We start from the raw sequence: 22,980 nt of genomic DNA on the forward strand, positions 1-22,980 counted from the left end.
CTAAGTACTACTAAAATATAATATCTGTATCAGTGGTCGAAGTGGAAATTTTGAAGTGGGGGTATGGAAAAGTGAAGGCTGTAATTATGTGCAAAAAGGGGCATGACTTCTCAAAGGGGGCATGTCCTTAAATGTACTGTACCACACCGTATACCCCTTATACACATTATCCACCACAATAGTCGGACTCCTTATACTATCTAGTACTGGTGCCCCTTTCACATTACGCCACACAGTATGAGCCAAAATTCACATTACACCACATGGAATGAGCCAAAATTCACATTATGCTACACGTTATGAGCCAAAATTCACATTACGCCACACAAAAGAAGACAAAATTCACATTACGACACACGGAATGAGACAAAATTCACATTGTGCCACACAGAATGAGCCAAAATACGGGGACAGGGAGAGTGAGAGCAAGGACATAGGGACAGGGAGAGTGACAGCAGGGACAGGGAGAGTGGCAGCAGGGACATAGGGACAGGGAGAGTAACAGCAGGGACATAGGGACAGGGACAGTGACAGCAGGGACAGGGAGAGTGACAGCAGGGAGAGTGACAGAGAGAGTGACAGGAAGGAAATACAGTAGGGAGCAGGTTAAGATTACCTAATGGGCCGCGGTGTGGAGGAGGCCATGGTTGGCGGTACGGAAGAGGCGGCTGTGGGCAGCTGCAGGGGCGGTGTGGAGGAGGCTGTGGTCATCATTGGCGGTATGGAGGAGGTGCCTGAGGGCAGCTGCAGCGGCAGAGTGGAGAAGGTGGTGGCGGCATGGAGGAGGAGGCTGTGGGAGGCTGTGGGCAGCTGCAGTGGCAGTATGGAGGAGGAGGCAGCGGCGGAACGGAGGAGACGGCTGTGGGCAGCAGCGACGGTTACATTGCTGTGTCTTTCAGTGTGGCAGCTGCAGCTCTGATTGTGAAGCTTCTCCCCTGCGTCCAGTCCATCTATCATTTTTAAATCTGGCACGACCCGGCAGCCAATTAGTAGCGGCCGCGCGGCTGCTCCTCATTGGCTGCCGGTTCAAGAACTTCAATTGAATAGTGCTAAATTTGAAATGATAGTGGCAGTGGGGGTCTTCAGCGGTCAGTGCTTGAAGTGGGCAGTTGTATACCAGCCCACTTCGAGCACTGATCTGTATACTTTAGTAGTATGCTCAAATAAAGAATAGAAAGTTAGAGGTGTTTACATAAAATTAGCAGCCTGGAATTTCTAGTTACACTAAATGCTTTCCCAGTGAAATGTAAAGAGGAGTGGGCTTTTAGAGGAGGTGGTAATATACGCACACCCTGTTCACCGTATAGTGTCATATAGTAAGTGTGCTCAACATAGCCGTAGCATCTAAAATGCAGTAGTAGGTTATCTGTTGCCCTCTGTCTGCAGCTCTCATCTTGTTGCAAACAAATACATACAACAACCCAGGACTCACCACGTGGAGGTGGCTGCAGCTCGAGTCCCACCCGCCGCCCACCCTGTCACGTTATAATGTGCTCCGCCGATTACTGCTCACTGGTCTAGCGGCTTGTAATCTTTTTTAGAATCAAACTTTGGCATTACTGCACGTGACCGGAGAGTAGACATAATGAAACCATCCCGACTCACCTCATCACAATACTTTTCAGAAGCCTCAGTCACTAATTTTACAATTCTTTCACACTTTGGGTGTGTGAAGGGAACATAGAAAGAGGATTTGCTCCATCACATTTGTGTGCGTACATCTGAGGGTACATTACAGAGAGCTGAAGGCTCTGTGACATTGACCCTTTACCAGTTTATGAGCTGGTAGTATTTTGATGCCTTTAAATTGATTTCAGGTGCTTGAAATACCGGCACATTTTCAGATGGAGCTGCACTTGCCCTAGCCTGCAAAATGCAGCTCAAACCAAGCAACCTAATATATCCAGGGCCGGCGCTACCATTAGGCAGCTTTAGGCAGCTGCCTAGAGCGCCGTCCGCTGAAGGGCGGCACTTGGTCAGCAGCTCAACATTGAAATGAGAGACAAGCTGCCGCCACTGGCCCCCGCAACCCGCCACAGCACCGTTTTTGTTTATAAATATTTTTGCGGGTCCTGGAGGGGCAAGGGGGGGGGAGTGAGGATAAGTGCAGGCAATTAATTAGAGCCAGCAGCCGCCTGCCCCTCGCCAGCAGCAGCCGCCTGCCCCTCGTAAGCAGCAGCCGTCCGCTCCTCGCCAGCAGCAGCTGCCCGCCCATCGCCAGCAGCAGCAGTCGCCCGCCCATCGCCAGCAACAGCCGTCCGCACTTCACTTATGGAGCCGGCGGCAGCAACGGGAGCAGTGCCTCTCCACCAGCAGCAGCAGCAGTACTAACCCGGGAGATGATGGCAGCAGCAGTCGGGAGCAATAATCCCTTCACGGCTTCCAGCGGTAAGATGGTAAGGTTTTATTGTGCAGGTGGAAGGGGGTGGATCCCAGTGGCTGGTAGCCAGGCTCAACAGGTTGCAGTAAGAGGCCAAGCTACAGTAAAAGATGGTCGCAGGTTTGATGTAGTGTGGTTCAGGGGCAGGTAGTGTGGACTGAAATGCAGGGGGCTCAGGAAACAAGGTAGTCAGGGTAGATCAGAAAGCTGGGATCTGAGGTGCCAGAGATTTACATATGTAGTTAAGGGAAGCGCACCTAGAGTAGTGGCTGCCTGGAGTCACACCCAGGGGAAGTGGTAGTGACCAAAGTCTGCCCTGGATGTGGTAGGAGGGGGGCTGGATTTATGTGTTTATATGTATGTAGGCAGTGTATGGCTGTATGTATGGAGGCAGTGTATGGATGGATATATGCAGGCAGTATATGGGTGTATATATGTATGTATGTATTGGAGAGGCAGTGTATGGATGTATATATGTATGAAAGGGTCAGTGTATGTATGTATGCAGCGCTGTAACTACCTGTGTGCCAGGTGTGCCTGGCACACAGCGCAGTTGCCCTGAGGGCGCACGGCCAGCGGCTTGTAATGAGTCAAATTGACTAATTACAAGCCTCCTGTTCTGTGCCGTGCTGTAGGAGAGCAGCAGCGCTGGAGGCAAGGAAGGAGGAGGAGGGAGGGGGACTGGAGCCGCAGCAGCGCTATGTCATTGGTAGTAGCGCCGCTGCAGCAGTCCCCTCTCCTTCCGTATTGGTATGAGAGAGGCAGTGTATGACTGTATGTAAGTATGAGAGAGACAGTGTTTGTATGTATGCATGAAAGATGCAGTGTATGGATGTGTGTGTGTGTGTGTGTGTGTGTATGGATGTATATATATATATATGTATGTATGAGAGACAGAATTAAATAGAAAGATAGGCAGCTGGGTAGGGTGCCAGGATCTGGGAACGGGGTGCCACTGAGTGTACCCATCAAATAATTAAGGATGTCTTTGAGAGATACAGCCTTGTTGTACTCAATGCAGTTAGCCGGCTGGGTATTTGGTGGTGTTGGGGGGTAGTAGGCAAAAGTTTTGCCTAGGGTGTCAAAAAACCTTGCACCGGCCCTGAATATATCTACTCTCATCTGTGATCATCGACAAGAGGATATTTTCTGGGTAAGTACAGGAAAGATTACATTGCTTACTGAGACAGGGAGCTACCTAGAGAGTTTCACTAGCTGCCAGAAATGTCTTGAACTATCATTACACTTTGGTTTAGTTTTGACAGAAAACCACACAGCAGCATACACCTTTTGGATGCATAGGGGCAGATGTATTAACCTGGAGAAGGCATAAGGAAGTGATAAACCAGTGATATGTGCAAGGTGATAAAGGCATCAGCCAATCAGATCCTAACTGTTAATTTACATCTTGGAGCTGATTAGCCTTTATCACCTTGCACATATCACTGATTTATCACTTCCTTATGCTTTCTCCAGGTTAATACATCTGCCCCATATATGTTACATAGGAGAGATGGATTTGGGGTTCCAACATCAGAAATCTTGCAGGTGATGGATTACCTGGCAACATGTATTTGTTTGCAACAAGCAGAGAGCTGCAGGCAGAGGGTTGCCGACTAAGATATTAACTGATTTTGAAAAAGTAAATGACAATCATCTTCTCCAGTGGTCCCATAATTTATTTTTTTTTACCCTTGCAATCGATGCAGAAACTTATTTTCTTTTTTTCAACCCACCCTACTTGGAGGGCCTAAGGCTTGTTTTGTGCATTGATTGTTGCTATGACTAGCTAGCTTATTTTAGAAGCTTTGAAGATGTTATAGAGTAAATGCAGAACTTACTGAATGTGAAGAATACAGTCTGCTCAACACTGCTGCAGACTCCACTTACTGTACTTCCAGTACAAAAAAACATGAACTTTTATTTACAATAAAAGCTGAAAGATTAGAAGATTATGTTTGTTTATAAAGAGCCAGCAGCATCGGCTCCAACTTCTATGTCCAGGGGTGTCTGGTGGTTTGAAATGTTTGCATGCGATCCTGCGCAACAGGAGGCTTCTAGAAGTTAGATTTGGCTGCCATTATAGCAGGGAAGTGACTCTCTCTGCTAATTGCAGTCTGGACTGGCAGACCCAGGGGAAGAAAACACCTCCCCCTGGGAATGCCTGTCTGGCTGTGATTGGCAGGGAGCACTTCCTATGGGTAGACACTGCCTGTCTGTCACTGTGGTTGTGGATTTTACTAGGGGAGGGGAAGGACCCTGCAGCCCGTAGATAAAATCCACCACTGAGAGCCACCATATTACACAGTGCTTTGTGTGATCATTAGAGGTTTTGATGCAGGCACTTTTCGTGTGTGTTGGTTTTGGTTCTGGTTCCATGCTCGTGTTTTGGATCTGGATTGGTTTTGCCATAATCACCCTTTCATGTTCTGGTTTTGGATCTGGATGATTTTGTTAAAAAACATAAAACCAGCTAAAATTACAGAATTTGGGGGAAATTTTGATTAGTAACCTCAATAACATTTATTTCCACTTATTTCCAGTCTATTCTGAACACCTCACAATATTATTTTTAGGTCAAAAGGTGGCACCGAGGTGGCTGTATGACTAAGCTAAGCGACACAAGTGTGTGGCACAAACACCTGGCCCATATAGGAGTGGCACTGCAGTTGCAGACAGGATGGCACTTAAAAAGACTACTACCCAAACAGCACATTATGCAAAGAAGAAAAAGAGGTGCAATGAGGTAGCTGTATGAATAAGCTAAGCGACACAAGTGTGCGGCACAAACAACATGGGACGTGCTGGAATTTGCCCAGATGTAATGCACGCACAATATTGGTGGCATTGTCTGATATCACAAATCCCCAGGAGAGTCTAATTACTGTAAGCCATTGTGTGATGATGTCCCTCAGTTTCCGTAAGAGGTTGTCAGCTGTGTGCCTCTTATGGAAAGCGGTGATACACAGCGAAGCCTGCCTAGGAACGAGTTGGCGTTTGCGAAATGCTGCTACTGGTGCCGCTGCTGTTGTTGCTGCAGGAGGCAATACATCTACCCAGTGGGCTGTCACAGTCATATAGTCCTTAGTCTGCCCTTTTCCACTTGTCCACATGTCCGTGGTTAAGTGGACAGTGGGTATAACTGCATTTATTAGGACACAGAGGACACTTTTTCTGACGTCTCTACACATTCTTGGTATCGCCTGCCTAGTGAAGTGGAACCTAGATGGGATTTGGTACCGTGGACACACTACCTCCATCAGTTCTCTAAGTCCCACTGAACTAATGGCGGATACCGGATGCACGTCTAACACCAACATAGCTGTCAAGGCCTCAGTTATCTGCTTTGCAACAGGATGACTACTGTCATATTTCATCTTCCTCACAAAGGACTGTTGGACAGTCAATTGCTTAGTTGAAGTAGTACAAATGGTCTTCCGACTTCCCCTCTGGGATGATGATCGACTCCCAGCAGCAACAACAGCAGCGACAGCAACAGCAGTAGTAGGCGTACCACTCAAGGATCCTCCGGAGGTATCCCGGTTAGAAGAGGACTCCTCAGTCTTGACAGTGACATGGCCTGCAGGACTACTGACATTCCTGACTGAGGAGGAAGTTGACGTTGAGAGAATTGGTGGTGTAGCTTGCAGGAGCTTGGGAACAAGAGGAAGAAGGGATTTAGTTGTCAGTGGACTGCTTACGCTCTTACCCAAAGTTTCACAACTTTACACTGACTTCTGATGAATGCGCAGCAGGTGACGTATAAGGGAGGATGTTCCTAGGTGGTTAACATCCTTACCCCTACTTATTACAGATTGACAGAGGCATCACACGGCTTGACACCTGTTGTCCGGATTTGTGAAGAAATAATTCCACATCGAAGAGGTGGCTTTTTTGGTATTTTGCCCAGGCATCACAATGGGCTTACTCATCCCATGGACAACAGATGTCTCCACCGGTGCCTGATTTAAACAAACCACATCACCATCAGAATCCTCATCGTCAACTTCCTCCTCAGCACCAGCAACACCCATATCCTCATCCTGGTGTACTTCAACAGTGACATCTTCAATGTGAATATCAGAAACTGGACTGTGGGTGCTACTTCCAGTACTTGCAGAGGGAGTGTAAATGGTGGAAGGAGCCACCTCTTCCCGTCCAGTGTTGCGAAGGTCAGGGATCGCAACCGCCGACACACTTGGACTCTCCTTGGGGATTTGTGATACCATCTTAGAACGCACAGTTCTTTGCTGTGCTTTTTCCAGCATAACTATTATCATTTTTCTAGCGGGAGGATGAGGGCTTCCATCGTCATGTGAAGCTGAACCACTAGTCATGAAAATAGGCCAGGGCCTTAGCCGTTCCTTGCCACTCCGTGTTGTAAATGGCATATTGGCAAGTTTACGTTTCTCCTCAGACCATTTAAATTTATTTTTTTGGGTCTGTTTACTGAACTTTTTGGATTTTACATACCCTCTACTATCACATTGGGCATCGGCCTTGGCAGACGATGTTGATGGCATTTCATCATCTATGTCATGACTAGTGGCAGCAGCTTCAGTACTAGGAGGAAGTGGTTCTTGATCTTTCCCTATTTGATCCTCCAAATTTTTGTTCTCCATTATTTTTCTGGAGTTATATAACAATATGCGGTACAGGAGAGCGTACCTCTCTCTACACCACACAGGAAAATCCCTGTGAAAATTATTTGGATTAAATATAAATAACCCCTTTATTTGGAGTAAATAATAAACAGGACAGCACCACTGAACTTATATGGCAGCACAACTGGACTTATACGGCAGTACCACTGGAATTATATGGCAGTATCACTGGATTTATCCGGCAGTAGCACTGGACTGGATTTATACGGCAGTATCACTAGACTTATACGCCAGTACCACTGGAATTATATGGCAGTATTACTGGAATTATACAGCAGTATCACTGGAATTATACGGCAGTACCACTGGACTTATATGGCAGTACCACTGGACTGGATTTATATGGCAGTATCACTGGATTTATACACCAGTATCACTGGAATTATACGGCAGTATCACTGGAATTATACGTCCGTACCACTGGACTGGATTTATACGGCAGTACCACTGGACATATACGGCAGTATCACTGGAATTATACAGCAGTATCACTGGATTTATACGCCAGTACCACTGGTATTATACGGCAGTATCACTGGAATTATACAGCAGTATCACTGGAATTATACGGCAGTACCACTGGACTTATACGGCAGTACCACTGGACTGGATTTATATGGCAGTATCACTGGACTTATACGCCAGTACCACTGGAATTATATGGCAGTATCACTGGAATTATACGGCAGTAGCACTGGATTTATACGGCAGTACCACCGGACATATACGGCAATACCACTGGACATATACGGCAGTATCACTGGAATTATACGGCAGTATCACTGGAATTATATGGCAGTACCACTGGATTTATATGGCAGTACCACTGGACTGGATTTATATGGCAGTATCACTGGATTTATACCCCAGTACCACTGGAATTATACGGCAGTATCACTGGAATTATAGAAACATAGAATTTGACGGCAGATAAGAACCACTTGGCCCATCTAGTCTGCCTTTTTTTTTTTTTTTTACATAATTTTTTTCTCTAACCTTGTTTGATCCTTTTTTCTTTGTAAGGATATCCTTATGACTATCCCATGCATGTTTAAATTGCTCCACTGTCTTAGCCTATACCACCTCTAATGGGAGGCTATTCCACTTGTCCACTACCCTTTCTGTGAAGTAATTTTTCCTCAAATTTCCCCTCAACCTCCCCCCTCCAGTCTCAGTGCATGTCCTCGTGTCCTATGGCTTCTCTTCATTTGGAGAATGTTTCCCTCCTGGACTTTGTTAAAACCCTTGATATATTTGAAAGTTTCTATCATGTCCGCCCTTCCCCTTCTCTGCTCCAAACTATACATATTGAGATTTCTTAGTCTTTCTTGGTATGTTTTGTGATGTAGGCCATGCACCATTTTAGTTACCCTTCTTTGTACAGTTTCTAATGTATTAATATCCTTTTGAAGATATGGCCTCCAGAATTGAACACAGTATTCCAGATGAGGCTGTACCAATGACCTATACAGTCAGGGCCGGATTAACAATGGGGCGGATGGAGCTGCAGCTCCAGGCCCCCCATTGAAAATAGGCCCACAACCACAGTGAAGGGACTCATAGCTGCCGGCATTACAATGAGTCACACTGACTCATTGTATGCCGTCGCCAGCGCTGCACCCGCCGCGCCTCCACCACCACTGCCTACAGGGAACCAGTCACTCACTCAGTCACTGAAAACTCTTGGCCGGAGCGGGAGGAGGAGCCGATCACGTGACGCATCTCTCCTCCTGAGCGCCTCCGCCCCCAGCCTATTAGTTGTGCTGCTGTGCTCTAGTGACGCGAGGGAGGGGGGAGGAGCAGCTCTCCCATCTAATTCGAGCTCCTCCCCCCAGACAGTGCTGCTAAGTGAAGAGGATGGGCCGGCCGGAGGGGGAGGAGGAGCCGCTCTTTCAGCTCCTCCCCTTTCCTGCTGTGACTCAAGCACAGCATGGGCAACCAGAATGGCCGCACAATGTAGCCCTGGGACTCGCAGCAGCTATTCTTTGCTGCATGGAGAGTGAAGAGTACTACATTCTACATTCCTGGATGCCAAAGGGTGAGACCGGAGGTGCCTGTTTCAGTAAGTTTATTAGTTTATATGTGTTGTATATGTATTTGTGAGTCAGTAATTGGTTTCTTAAAGTTAGTGGTGACTGTGTCAGTAAATTTGTATGTGTGTGTGCGTGTGGGTGTCTGTCAGTAAGCATGTATGTGCTAATAAATCGTGTGTGTGTCAGTAAGTGTAATCTAGGTCAGTAAGGGGTGTCTGTGTTATTAACTGGTATCTGTCAGTAATGGGTATCCACAGAGCCATTTATTGCGGCAGGCGAGGCGGGCGTTCGCACAGGGTGCCCACCGTGGCTCTAAGTCGCTCTCTTTAGCTCCCCCTCCTCCCCGTCATTACTATTCCGCTTAGGGGGCAGGGTTTCGTGCAATGATGCGTTTGCATCATGACATCACAACGCAAAAGTGTCATTGCATGAAACTCTGCCCCCGAGCGCAGTACTGATGACGGGGAGGAGGGGGAGCCGGGATACGACAGGAGATTGGAGACTGGAGAGGTGGGCCGGCGCGGGACAAACAAAGAGTGTAGAGGTTTTTTTTTTCGTTTTTTTTCTTAGTCTCTCTCTTTGTTGAAGGGGTCTCTGCCTGACGTAATGTGTAAAATGGGGACACCTGCCTGCTGTATTGTGTAAAATTGGGACTCTTGCCTGCTGTAATGTGTAAAATGGGGACTCTTGCCTGCTGTAATGTGTAAAATGGGGACACTTGCCTGCTGTAATGTGTAAAATGGGGACACTTGCCTGCTGTAATGTGTAAAATGGGGACACTTGCCTGCTGCAATGTGTAAAATGGGGACACTTGCTTGCTGTAATGTGTAAAATGGGGACACTTGCCTGCTGTAATGTGTAAAATGGGGACACTTGCCTGCTGTAATGTGTAAAATGGGGACGCTGTCTGCCGTAATGTGTAAAAAGGGGACGCTGTCTGCCGTAATGTGTAACAAGGGGGACGCTGTTTGCCGTAATGTGTAAAAAAGGGGACGCTGTTTGCCGTAATGTGTAAAAAGGGGACGCTGTCTGCCGTAATGTGTAACAAGGGGGACGCTGTTTGCCGTAATGTGTAAAAAAGGGGACGCTGTCTGCCGTAAAGTGTAAAAAGGGGACGCTGTCTGCCGTAATGTGTAAAAAGGGGACGCTGTCTGCCGTAATTTGTAAAAAGGGGGACGCTGTCTGCCGTAATGTGTAAAAAGGGGACACTGCCGTAATGTGTAAAAAGGGGATGCTGTCTGCAGTAATGTGTAAAAGGTGGACGCTGTGTGCTGTAATGTGTAAAAAGGGGAATCTGTCCGCCGTAAGGTGTAAAAGGGTCTCTATCTAGTGTAGTGGTGTTACCGTGCGGCGTAATTTGAATAATGGAGACTACTGTGCACCGTTATATGAATTGGTATTATTTTGTGGCCACACCCCTTCCCCACGAAGCCACACCCCTATTTTTTTTGCGCACGCCTACTGCGCGCACTGCCCCTGTTTTACATAGAGGGGTGGGGCTCCGATGCCGTTTCTTGCACACAGAACTAAAATTACTAATTACGGCACTGTTGCTAGGTATCCATTTCCCTGACCTTGAGCAGGTCCCCCTCACCAGATCCTCTCCAGGGGTGAGGGGGTGGTCTTGGATGGGGGGGGGGCAAAGCATTTTGTCGCACATGGGCCCACCGCTCGCTAGTTCCGCCACTGTAGCCACACCCATGGTACAGACTATACTCCCTATTTAGACCACCCCCACTGCAGCGCTTGTCACGCCTCCTACCGAGGCACACAATAGGCCCTTCATAAATTTCAGCAGTACCACTGGATTTATACGGCAGTACCACTGGACATATACGGCAGTATCACTGGATTTAAACGGCAGTACCGCTGGACATATACGGCAGTATCACTGGACATATATGGCAGTACCACTGGACATATGCAGCAGCACAGGGACACCACCACTGGACTGATGCAGGACAACACAGCACCACTGCAATGGACTGGACTTATACAGCAGCACTGGACATATGACCGCAGAGGACACCACGGCTGTGACTGGACTGATGCAGCACAAGACACTATCACTGTACTGATGCAGGACAACACAGCACCACTGCAATGGACTGGACTTATACAACAGCACTGGACATGGCAGCAGAGGACACCACCACTGTGGACTGATGCAGCACAAAGCACTACTACTGTACTGATGCAGGACAACACAGCATCACTGCAATGGACTGGACTTAGACTGCAGCACTGGACATATGGCAGCAGAGGACACCACCACTGTGACTGGACTGATGCAGCACAAGACACTACCACTGTACTGATGCAGGACACTGAGGACGGAGACACGTCCTCTCGCTACACTCTCCAATGCCGGAGTAAAAATGGCGGCGACGTGTGTCTCCTTATATGGAATCCACACCCCGTGAGACTCTGATAGCGGGATGATGATGTTTGCCTTCTTCTGGTTTCCGAGTCAGGTGGGAAAACCCGAGCCGGGCTCGGATCCGGGCTCGGGCAGTGAAGTTCGGGGTGGTTCGGTTCACAGGGAATCGAACCCGCTCATCTCTAGTGATCATACAACATACTTGCCTACGCTCTCTAAACTCAGTTGGATGCCTGGAAGAGTGGGCAAGTCACCCAGAGACCACCTGCCGTGGCCACCCATTTTCCGAGTGACATGGGCGTTGAGGGTGGACAGTTATGCAATTTGCGTTAAATCACATCACAATGACACTGCCCCCCTGCCTTACAATGCTGATAATCATGGCATTGTAAAGCAGGAGGTGGGGCTATGATAATGTAAAGGCACCCTGACTCACCCCCCCTCTCCCCTGCCCCGCATCTTCCACTTTGCCATGCCACGTCCCCTGTATCACGACCTCGCTGCCCCTCCCAGCTGGGTGGCCAATATGTTGGCAAGTATGAACAACAAGTCCCAGCATACTCTGACAGCTATACGCTATCATATACGTGGCAAAGCATGCCAGGGCTTGTAGTTTTCACAACAACTGCAAAGCTACAGGTTATCCAGGCCTGTTGCAGAAACTACACTTTGTCAATGTCATTTATGCATGTACAGTATTCTTTCCTTGGCTGTGCTGTAGTTCCCTTTATGAACAGAATACTATTTTATAGTGTACTAGGAGACAAGGTACTTTAATCCAATGCTTGTAGGCTTTTATATATCAATTTGATTACTGAATATTTATTCTGAAATATATACATAAAAGATGCATTGAAAGGTTATACCATGAGTCATGTGCTCAAGAGACTGATGCGGAATGATGTAATCATAAAACTATTGTTCCTTATGTTCCGTAGGAAATCCTATTGTGTCTCATCACAAGCCACTACTGCGACGACAGGCACGTGTTGACTACAGTTTAGATACAACTGCAGAAGATCCGTGGGTAAAAATTTCCGATTGTATTAAAAACTTATTCAGCCCTGTTATAACTGAAGACCACAGCCTAATGGATGTAGATGGGAACAACAGCACAGGAGAGGACACCTCCTCGCATGCACTTATAGACCGAGGGCATCAACAAATTCAGGGTGGTGACTCCAGTTCTACGATCTGCAGAGCAGAAGAGATGAGTAACTTGAAAAAAGGTCCACCGGTGGCCCCCAAGCCAGCCTGGTTTCGCCAGAGTTTAAAGGGATCTAAGACTGTAGATCGAAAATCAGACAGCGCTTATCTTGTTAAGCCCAGGGAACTTAATATTGGTTTTAGACCACAGATTTCAGGAAGGACCTCATCAATAAAACAAAAGATAAGTTCATTCGAAACATTTAGTACACCACAGCCAGTAACAAAAGGAAATGATAGCCCCAGCACTCGGTCTCCAGTCCACCATGAGAAACCAGCTAACAAGGAAGTAGAGGTAGAATGTGTAACTGTTTCTTTCAATAAGGTGACTGTGAACTCTGTTGAAAATCAAGTTAAAGAAATGAGTGATCTTCAGGTAGATTCTTCTAAACCTGTAGACATGAAGGAAACCAAAGTGTCCTACTCTCCACCAAAATCCAGCTTGTTAAGTACAAGAAGAAGCAGCAGTACCAGTAATGAACCACAACTCCACTCCTCATATATCGAGCTTACTGAGCCTTTACCATATAAGGTGCCAAGCCAAAGATCAAGGAGTTACCCCCTGAGCTCCAGTGCCTCAGCAGATAACACAAAGATAAGTGAGAACTGCAGCAAGATATATTCTATTAGCAACCAAGTGTCTTCAGCCCTGATGAAATCTTTGAGTAATTTCCCACAGTCTTCATACATACAGGGCAGTGACTCCTGGCAGACTGAGGCCACCACAGAGGAAGAAAACTCATTGACTGAAAACCAACACTTGGACACTGGGTTCTCTGTGAAGTAAGTAAGCTGGTGAAAATCTATACAGGCTTGTGTACAACTACAAACATGAGCAAACAGAAAACTGCATACCAATATTTAAGAATCAACATCCTTCACATTGTACGTATTTTACCCAAAGAACTAAACAGAAACACAGAACTTTATGGTAAATAAGAACCACTTGGCCCATCTAATACGCCCATGTACAAACCCACACTTACACACTAGGGTAAATTTTTTGGCAGAAGCTAATTAACCTATCAGTTTATTTTTGAGGGGGATTGTGGGAGGAACCCGGAGTACCCGGAGGAACCCACGCAAGCTTGGGGAGAATACAATGGCGTAACTACAAATTTTTCTCCCCTAAGCAAAAATATTCTCTGGCGCCCCCTTCTCCCCCCCCCCTCCATAATTTCCACTAGGAAAGTGATGAATGTGAAAGGGGCATGGCCCATTACAATGGGCATGGCTTCGCTGAAAGGGGCGTGGCATTGCAGGAAACGACTATCTTATACCACAGTTTTGCAACCTGCACACCGAGACATTGGCGACCACAAGAAAGAAATAATAATCCTGATTCATGCCCCTTACATTATTTGTCATTTTTCCTCCTTATAGTAATGCCCCTTACACATAATGCCACATACTGCAATGGCCCTTAGTCATTATTCCACACAACATAATGCCCATTACACAATATGCCACACACCGTAATTCCTCTGGCATATTATGCCACACACTGTAATGTCTGTGACACATTATGCCATGCATCGCAAAGCCCGTCATACATTATGCCACACACTGCAATGCCCCTGAGACATTATACCTCATACCATGCCTGTGATACAGTATACCACACACCGTCATGCCTGTGACACATTATGACACATCGCAATGCCCGTTATACATTATGCCATACACCGCAATGCCCATTACACAATATGCCAGACACCGTGATTCCTCTGACATATTATGCCACACACTGTAATGCCTGTAACACATTATACCACGCATTACAATGCCCATTATACATTATGCTAGACACTGCAATGCCCCTGAGATATTATACCACATACCATGCCAGTGATACAGTATACAACACACCGTCATGCCTGTGACACATTATGACACACACCGCAATGTCCGTTATACATTATACCATATACAACAATGTCCGTGATACATTATGCCACACATCACAATGCCCGTTATACATTATGCCACACACCGCAATGCCCATTACATATTAAGCCCTACAGTAAGGCTCCTAATTACTTTTAAATTACCTGATCGTTGCCAAGAGTTTCATGATCTTGGTTCCATGTACGGTGCTAGGGGGTTTCATGCTCAGGGTATCTGCTCGTTGCCAGGGGTTTCATGCGCTGGGTGTTATGCTCGACACTCCCCGCCCCAACAACAGGTGTAGTACAGTGCAGCCTGACCAGCGAGCAAACACCCCCTCTCCCTGACAGGAGGTTACAGTGAGTTGTGGGCAATGCTGACCTATCCCCTCTTCTCGCTGCTGCTGCTGGTGGTTAAAGTGAGCCACGGGCAGCATGCTGCCCGCCCCATCCCCCGCTGTTTAGTGAGCCGCGGGCAATGATGCCCGATACCCCCTTCCTGCTGCAGGTTATAGTGAGCCGCGGGCAATGATGCCCGATTCCCCCTTCCCACAGCAAGTTATAGTGAGCCACAGGCAGTGCTGCCCGATCCCCCCTTCCCGCTGCAGGTTATAGTGAGCCGCGGGCAATGCTGCCCTATCCCTCCTTCCCGCTGCATTTTAAAGTGAGCCGCAGTCACCGCGGGTTGCAGGGTGCTGCTGCCACGGCCAGCGCTATTCACTCCCTCGGGTCCCGGCACTTCCTAGACGCTAGAGGTCAAGTATGATCTCTAGCATGTCTTCTCCATGGCGGTGGCCATTTTGGAAGTGACATTTAGCAGATTGACATGCAGACAAATGTAGTCCAAACCTAAGTTTTATGTGGGGAACTCAATTGACGGTGGGAAATAAAAAAAAAAAAAAGAAACAACTCGGCGCTGGGTTTTTACCGCTGGGACAGAAAATTAGACGCAGTGATTTCTATAGAAATCACAGCTTTTTTTTCACGCACCCCCAGAGCAAGTCAGATTTTACCTAAAATCATTAATTTGAGGAAAAATCACCGGGACTTGCTCTGGCACCTCCACCCCCACCCGAACCTGAGGACTGATTAAGCAATTCAAAGTTTCCAATTAGCTTAATTAATCAGTAATTACTCACTTTCTGAAGCCGTGTCTTCTCCTCCAGCATCTAGATCTGGACTTTAGCAGCTGTCAGTCAGTATGTGAGTGTCTGTGAGTGTGCATGTATAAGTGTGTTTGTGACCACAGGTATGTAGACCCACCACCCATTTAGAGTCACCCCCCTGGAGGTAGAAAATGGAGAACTACATCTCCCAGCAGCACTTGAGCCTCCCAGCAGCCCCCCCAGACTCCCAACAGCCCCCACCCCAGTGTAAAAATGAAGGGGAGACCACCGGACTGATGATATAAAAAAAAATTGTTACTCACGCTGTAGGGTATCCAGCTATGAAACGTTTTTTTTTTTTTTTTAAATGGGATACTGAGAGTATTGGTATTGGTCACGAGGTACGCAAGATTTTTTACCTTGCTAAATCTCACCCTCAATTGAATTCACACTTAGGGTGAGATTCAAATGATATATCACGCTCAATTTCCTTCTAAAATGATCTCTGTTATTGCGCATATTGCGCCCATAGTGATCAGGTTTAGCTGTGTAAAGGGTTGGGTGCTTCCCTACTCCGGAGGTAGCAAGCTGAAATAATGATACCATGCCCCTGAGGGCAGAAACAGAATGGGTGTGAAAAGGGGTGAAAAGAATTGAATCCCCCCCTTAATGTTAAACCTTTGTAACCGCCATCCACATAATGGGAGTTATGGGAAAGAGGCAGAGTACATATACAGTATGTAGTGTACTATATAACGTAAATGTATTATTATTATTATTATTATTATTATAAGATGTATATTAAATGTATTATGATTTCATTGTACATAAGTATAGTGGCACGAGCAGAGGAAGTGTCAGAGACTTTTCTAGAAACCCCCTGTGCAGTGAGAAATAACTGCCATGAACCCTGAGCAGGGGGGGAGGAGCCTGCAACAGGCAGCAGATGATGAGATCGTAGAGGTACCTGAGGAGATCGGTACCTCAGGAGCTGAGGAGAGGATTTTACCTCATAAGATAGATGAGTGGTATTCATGTGACCGGCGGTCGGGAGACCGACAGTCACATGACCTCCTCCAGCATCCCGACCCCTCACTATCCCGATGGTCGGCATGCCGACCAACAGGGACTATTTCCACTCGTGGGTGTCCACGGCACCCATAGAGTGGGAATAGAACCCGTGGCGACCGCAGGTCGCCACCGAGCCCGCAGCGACCGCAGGTCGCCACCGAGCCCGCAAGGGGCTTGCTTCACTCGCACCTCCCCGTCGGCATCCTGGTGTCAGTATGCTGCCGGGATCCCGGCGTCGGTATGCTGACCGGCGGTCTCCTGACCGCCGGTCATCCATACTACACCCATGATAGATGGAGCTTGTGCTCTTAGATGAGGAGACAGGTCCCTGTGTGTGAAGAGACAGGATCTATATATAATAATAATAATAATAATAATAATAATAATTCATAATATATTATTTGAATATTTAATGAGCACTATACTCCCTTTCCTGACTGAAGTAGGTTACGCGTTAGATGGACTGTAGTCGTAAGGCTTCTGATGTAATTTTATGTATTCCCAAGGGTTTGTCTTTGGAAATAAGATGTAATCAATGAAGCTGCTGTGCTGTTATATAAGAGAAACTAATTTATCTCTATGTAATGTCTTTGCTTCACTTCAGGTGATAACTAAGGGTCTAATTCAGACCTGATCGCAGCAGCAATATTTTTATCTAATGGGCAAAACCATGTGCACTGCAGGTGGGGCAGATATAACATGTGCAGAGAAAGTTAGATTTGTTTGGGGTGTGTTCAACCTGAAATCTAAATTGCAGTGTAAAAATAAAGCAGCCAGTATTTACCCTGCACAGAAACAAAATAACCCACCCAAATCTAACTCTCTCTGCACATGTTATATCTGCCCCACCTGCAGTGCACATGCAACCTAATTCAGATCTGATCGCTGCTGTGCGTATTCACACAGTGGGCGATCAGATCTGAACTGCCCATGCATATGCACAGCAATGCGCAGGCATGATGGATGGGTACAAAGGGCTTTGCCAGTCAGCGACGGAGTGGTGCGAAGGATCCATTCGCACGGGCATTCGCAAGTAGATTGACAGGAAGAGGCCATTTGTGGGTGGTAACTAAGCATTTTTAGAGAGTGTCCGGAAAAATGCAGGCGGGCTCAAGCGTTTTCAGGTAGGGTGTCTGACGTCAGCTCCGGCCCCGCTCAGCAGGATTCAATCGCACAGGATAAGTAAGTCCCGTGCTGCGCAGAGACTGCACAAAATCAGTTTGGGCAGCTCTGCTACACATGCGATCGCACACTTGCACTGCGATTTAACCCTCCCCCTGTAGGCGGCGACTATCTGATCGCAGGGCAGCAGAAAGCGTAGCCCAGCGATCAGATCTAAATTAGGCCCATGGTTTTGCCCATTAGAGAAAAATTTTGCTGCTGTGATCAGGTCTGAATTAGGCCCTAGATCAGCTGTTTCCCCTTCTTTATTATATCACTGCTAGGTGCAGCTTGGTCGCAATATTTTTAACAATATCACTCATTTTCACCCGTCTGAGTGATATAATTTGTAATATCATCCAGTGTGTACGCACTATGGCCCTCATTCCGAGTTGTTCGCTCGCTAGCTGCTTTTAGCAGCATTGCACACGCTAGGCCGCCGCCCTCTGGGAGTGTATCTTAGTTTAGCAGAATAGCGAACGAAAGATTAGCAGAACTGCTACTAAATAATTCCTTGCAGTTTCTGAGTAGCTCCAGACCTACTCCTGGATTGCGATCAGCTCGGTCCGTTTAGTTCCTGGTTTGACGTCACAAACACGCCCTGCGTTCGGCCAGCCACTCCCCCATTTCTCCAGACACTCCCCCATTTTTCCCTGACACGCCTGCGTTTTTTAGCACACTCCCGGAAAACTCTCAGTCACCACCCAGAAACGCCCCTTTCCTGTCAATCACTCACCGATCAGCAGTGCGACTGAAAAGCGCCACAGGATCCACAGCAAATCTACTAAGTTTTGTGTAAAATTACTTAGCACATGCGCGCTGCGTACCATGCGCATGCGCATTTAGCAACAAATCGCAGCATAGCGAAAATCGGCAATGAGCGAACAACTCGGAATGACCACCTATGGGCCTAATTCCGACCTGATCGCAGCATCAAATTTGTTCTCTAATGGGCAAAACCATGTGCAGTGCAGGTTGGGCAGATATAACATGTAACAAAATAACCCACCCAAATCTAACTTTCTCTGCACATGTTATATCTGCCCCACCTGCACTGCACATGGTTTTGCCCATTAGAGAACAAATTTGCTATTGCGATCAGGTCTAAATTAGGCACTATGGGGGTCATTCCGAGTTGATCATAGCTGTGCTAAATTTAGCACAGCTGCGATCGTAAACTTAGAAATGCGGGGGGGACGCCCAGCACAGGGCTAGTCCGCCCCGCATGTCATAGCCGCTCCCCCCCCCCGCAGAGGAGTAACTCCCGGCCAGCGCAGCTCCTGCGGCTGGCCGGGAGTTACTCGTCGCTCCAGCTGGCCGCAGCCCCCCCCCAATGGTCCGGCCACGCCTGCGTTGGCCGGACCGCTTCCCCTAAACGGCGGCTTAACGCCGCCGTTCAGCCCCCTCCTGCCCAGCGACCGCCTCTGTCTCAGAGGCGATCGCTGGGCACCGACGACTGCGATGCGCCGGCGCACTGTGGCGTCGGCGCATGCGCAGATCCGACCCGATCGCACGGCTGCAAAGAAGTGCAGCGTGCGATCGGGTCAGAATGACCCCCTATACTGTTAACGATGTGTGCTCAAGCAGGTCATCAACAAGGTGTTTCGTCTCCTGCACATGCAGGTCAATCTGATATCATCAGAAACTGCATGTTCTGGGTTGTGGCAGGATGATATCACTGAACGATATCTTTACACTATGGGCCTCATTCAGAGTCAGCCATTATTGCGTCCCACAGTACAGTTTGCCTATATCGCCAAACTGCATATGCGCAGCGGCCTCAAACATTGCGGCTTCTTCACGGAAACATACAGCTGCAATGTGATTGACAGTGGCGAGCAATAGTGGGGTGGCGACGTGGCATTGGGGGGGCCGTTGTGGGCCGAGTGGGGCATGCCGGGAGCGTTTTCAGAGTGGCTGTGTGACATCACACACAGCTGCTTTGATTAAAAAAATGGCGGTTGGCCATCTGACAGCGCAGTCAGGCTGCGCTGCCAGGGGTCAATCTTAATTCAATGCATCCGCAATTTAATTGCTGACACATCGTGAGGCGGCGCTACACATGCTTACAGTACCCAGCAAGGGCGGAGCTGGATGCAGATCTTGCTGCATATGCAGCGATCTGCGTTCATCTCTGAATAACCTCCAATTTAATTTTTGTCAGCTGAAGTTTGCGGAGACTTTGTCAGAGTTTTTAAAAGCCTTCATTGCTGTGTTACAGATGCCTAGTAACCCTTTTAATCAGTCAGCAGAGGGCTATATTACTTGCAGGCTTTGCAGCAGAGTATATAAACCTGTCACAATGGGGGTTATTCAGAGATGGACGCAGATCGCTGCATACTCAGTAAGATCTACTTCCATCTCCACACATGCTGTGGGCCGGCCAGCATAGCACAGGGCAAGGCCACCAGCATGTGTAGTGCCGCCTCACGATGCGTCCGCAATGCGCTGTCAGGCGGTCCACCGCAATATTTTTAATTGGAGCGGCTGCGTATGATGTCACACAGCTGCCCCGAAAACGGGATGCTGCTGCAATGTTTGAGGCCGCACAGCCGCAATGCAGCCACTGCATGTGCCCAGTTTGCCAATATAGGCAAACTGCACTGCGGGATGCAACAGTGGCTGACTCTGAATGAATGTGCTGGCTCAGTCAAAAGTTATTAGTCTATTGACTACTGCTGGTACAGACAGAGGTAACTGTTGGCCACCCCGTTACTATCCGGCACAGGTGTCGATCATTGGGTCGACCTGAAAAAGATCGACAGTGTGTAGGTCGACCACAGAAGGTCGACATGCACAAGGTCAACATGGGGAAAAGGTTGACACGGAATATGTAGACACAGGAAAAGGTCAACATGAGTTTTTTTCTTCTTTTTTTTGTGTAGTTCACTCCATAATATGATCAGGAACCCCAATTTGTGCACCGTGTCCCCTTACATAGCTCTCAGGAAAGGTGCCTCGCTCCGCTACCCATGCGCTTGGCACAGGTTACTATTTAAAATCATAGTCTACGTGGATGGTAAAGTATGAAAAAGTTGAACATTTGTAAATAACTCATGCCAACCTTTTCCTGTGTCGGCCATTGCCATGTCAACATTTTGATAAAGTCAACCTTTTGTCCACGTCGAACTAATGCATGTCAACCAATCGTGGTTGACTTATTGACTGTCAACCTATTGACTGTCGACCTATAATCCAAATACCATCTGGCGCCTGATGTGTGAGAGGTGAAGTGAGTTCATACAGACGTCTCCAATATGCTGCTGTGGCTGCTCCCATAACTTACTGCACAGTCTCCTCTAGAAGGGAAATGCAGGCACCTGAACGCTGACTTATGCTGATGCCTTTATGCTGTACTCCCGTGTCCTCTGAGAACTTTCACCGATTCCTGTCAGCGCTGGCTCCTATTCTGCTGCTCACATACAGGGGCCTGTCTCCTCTCCTGAGAGCATGAGCTGAAGTGAAGCAAAGATGCTAAATAGAGCTAAATTAGTTTCTCTTATATAACAGCACCAGGGCCGGTTCTAAGACTTTTTGCGCCCCGGGCAAAATATGGGGGCGTGGCTTCAATTGGGGGCGTGGTCACGACGCTGAAAGAAAAAATAAATAAATAAAAAGTATACTTACCATCCCCGTTCCTGATCCAGACCCCCTCCGCCGGCGGCACCGCTCTTCTCCCCTCTCTCTTCTCTTCGATCTATGGGAGAGACGTTATTACGTCTCTCCCATAGAACAGCATAGACACTAGAGGTCAATTATGACCCCTAGTGTCTGTGCCACTATGCTGTGCGGTGCGCGATGACGTCATCGCGCATCGCACAGCAAAGGTCCTCTACACGAAGGGAAACTAGACCGTAGCGTCTAGTTTCCCTTCATGGAGAGGACCTTTGCTGTGCGGTGCGCGATGACGTCATCGCGCACCGCACAACTAAGGTCCTCTCAATGAAGGGAAACTAGACGCTACGCGTCTGGTTCCCTTCAAAGCGGGGGGCACAGCAGGGCACTGCGGGGGGCACAGTGGCGGATCTTGCCCTGGTGCGGCGCCCTCCGGATGGCGCCGGCGCCCTCCGGATGGCGCCGGCGCCCTCCGGAAGGCGGCGCCCCGGGCAAAAGTACCGCTTGCCCGTGGCAAGAACCGCCACTGAACAGCACAGCAACTTCATTGGATACATCTTATTTCCAAAGACAAACCCTTGGGAATACATCAAATTACATCAGAAGCCTTACGACCAGGGCCGGATTAACAATGGGGCGGATGGAGCTGCAGCTCCAGGCCCCCCATGAAAATAGGCCCACCGCCCACAAGATCCTCTGCACAGTGTTGACAGGAAAAAAAATATTCCTGTCCCCATCAGCGACCATCCGAATCTCAGCACAGCCACCCCCGGCCAATTCAAAGCTCTGCCTTACCAACCCACCCTAGCGTTGGGTGCCTGAAGCCCCGCCCACTCACCCACAGCTGCATAATCTTGAACCGAAGCCCTGCCTACTCACCATTGGCTGTCTGAAGCACAAGCCTCTAGAAGCCCTCCCATTCAACCTCCAATCTGAAGCTCTGCCCATGCTGCCGGTTGTTAGAAGCCCCGCCCACAGCCAACCAAACCATGCTCATTCATTTTTTCTGGCCGAAGTCAAGCCCCCAGGAGGTGGAAAGTACAGTAGTACTAGTAAGCAGTGGCGGATTTGGGTGCCACATGCACAGGGCGGCATATAAGACCATCTCTCCCCCTCCTCTCTCCCCGCGGCCCACCAGCAGAAGGCTTGTTTTTTGTTTATATTTTTTACTAAGAGGGGAGATTGAGATTCTGGAGAGGCCGGGAGGAAGAAGGAGCTGTGAGCAGGGGGTGGAGCTACACGGGACCCAGGCAGAGAGGGCTGCTGCTACACATGTGCTAGCTAAAGAAGATCCCCAGGGGCTGCTTGTGAAGTAAGCTGTGTATGTGTGCAGTGTTTGTCTGTTTACACTGTGTATACTGTATGTGTGCAGTCTCTGTGTGTATGTATGTATGTATGTATGTATGTATGTATGTGCAGTGTGTGTACGTATGTATGTATGTATGTGTAGTGTGTGTATGTATGTATGTATGTATGTA

The 22,980-nt window shown here is 48.0% G+C and overlaps 1 protein-coding gene across 5 annotated transcripts in view; it reads left to right on the top strand.

Annotated features, from left to right (window-relative positions):
• IL16 (interleukin 16) overlaps nucleotides 1–22,980 on the top strand; it is a 208,729-nt gene that overhangs the window by 133,303 nt on the left and 52,446 nt on the right. For all 5 annotated transcript variants that reach the window (XM_063925927.1, XM_063925929.1, XM_063925928.1 and 2 more), the window contains one exon: nucleotides 12,396–13,446. In XM_063925927.1, coding sequence (XP_063781997.1) covers nucleotides 12,396–13,446 — 1,051 coding nt within the window. The remainder of the gene's footprint in view (nucleotides 1–12,395; nucleotides 13,447–22,980) is intronic.

Source organism: Pseudophryne corroboree, chromosome 6 (genome assembly GCF_028390025.1).
Source record: "Pseudophryne corroboree isolate aPseCor3 chromosome 6, aPseCor3.hap2, whole genome shotgun sequence".
Lineage (NCBI taxonomy): Eukaryota > Metazoa > Chordata > Amphibia > Anura > Myobatrachidae > Pseudophryne > Pseudophryne corroboree.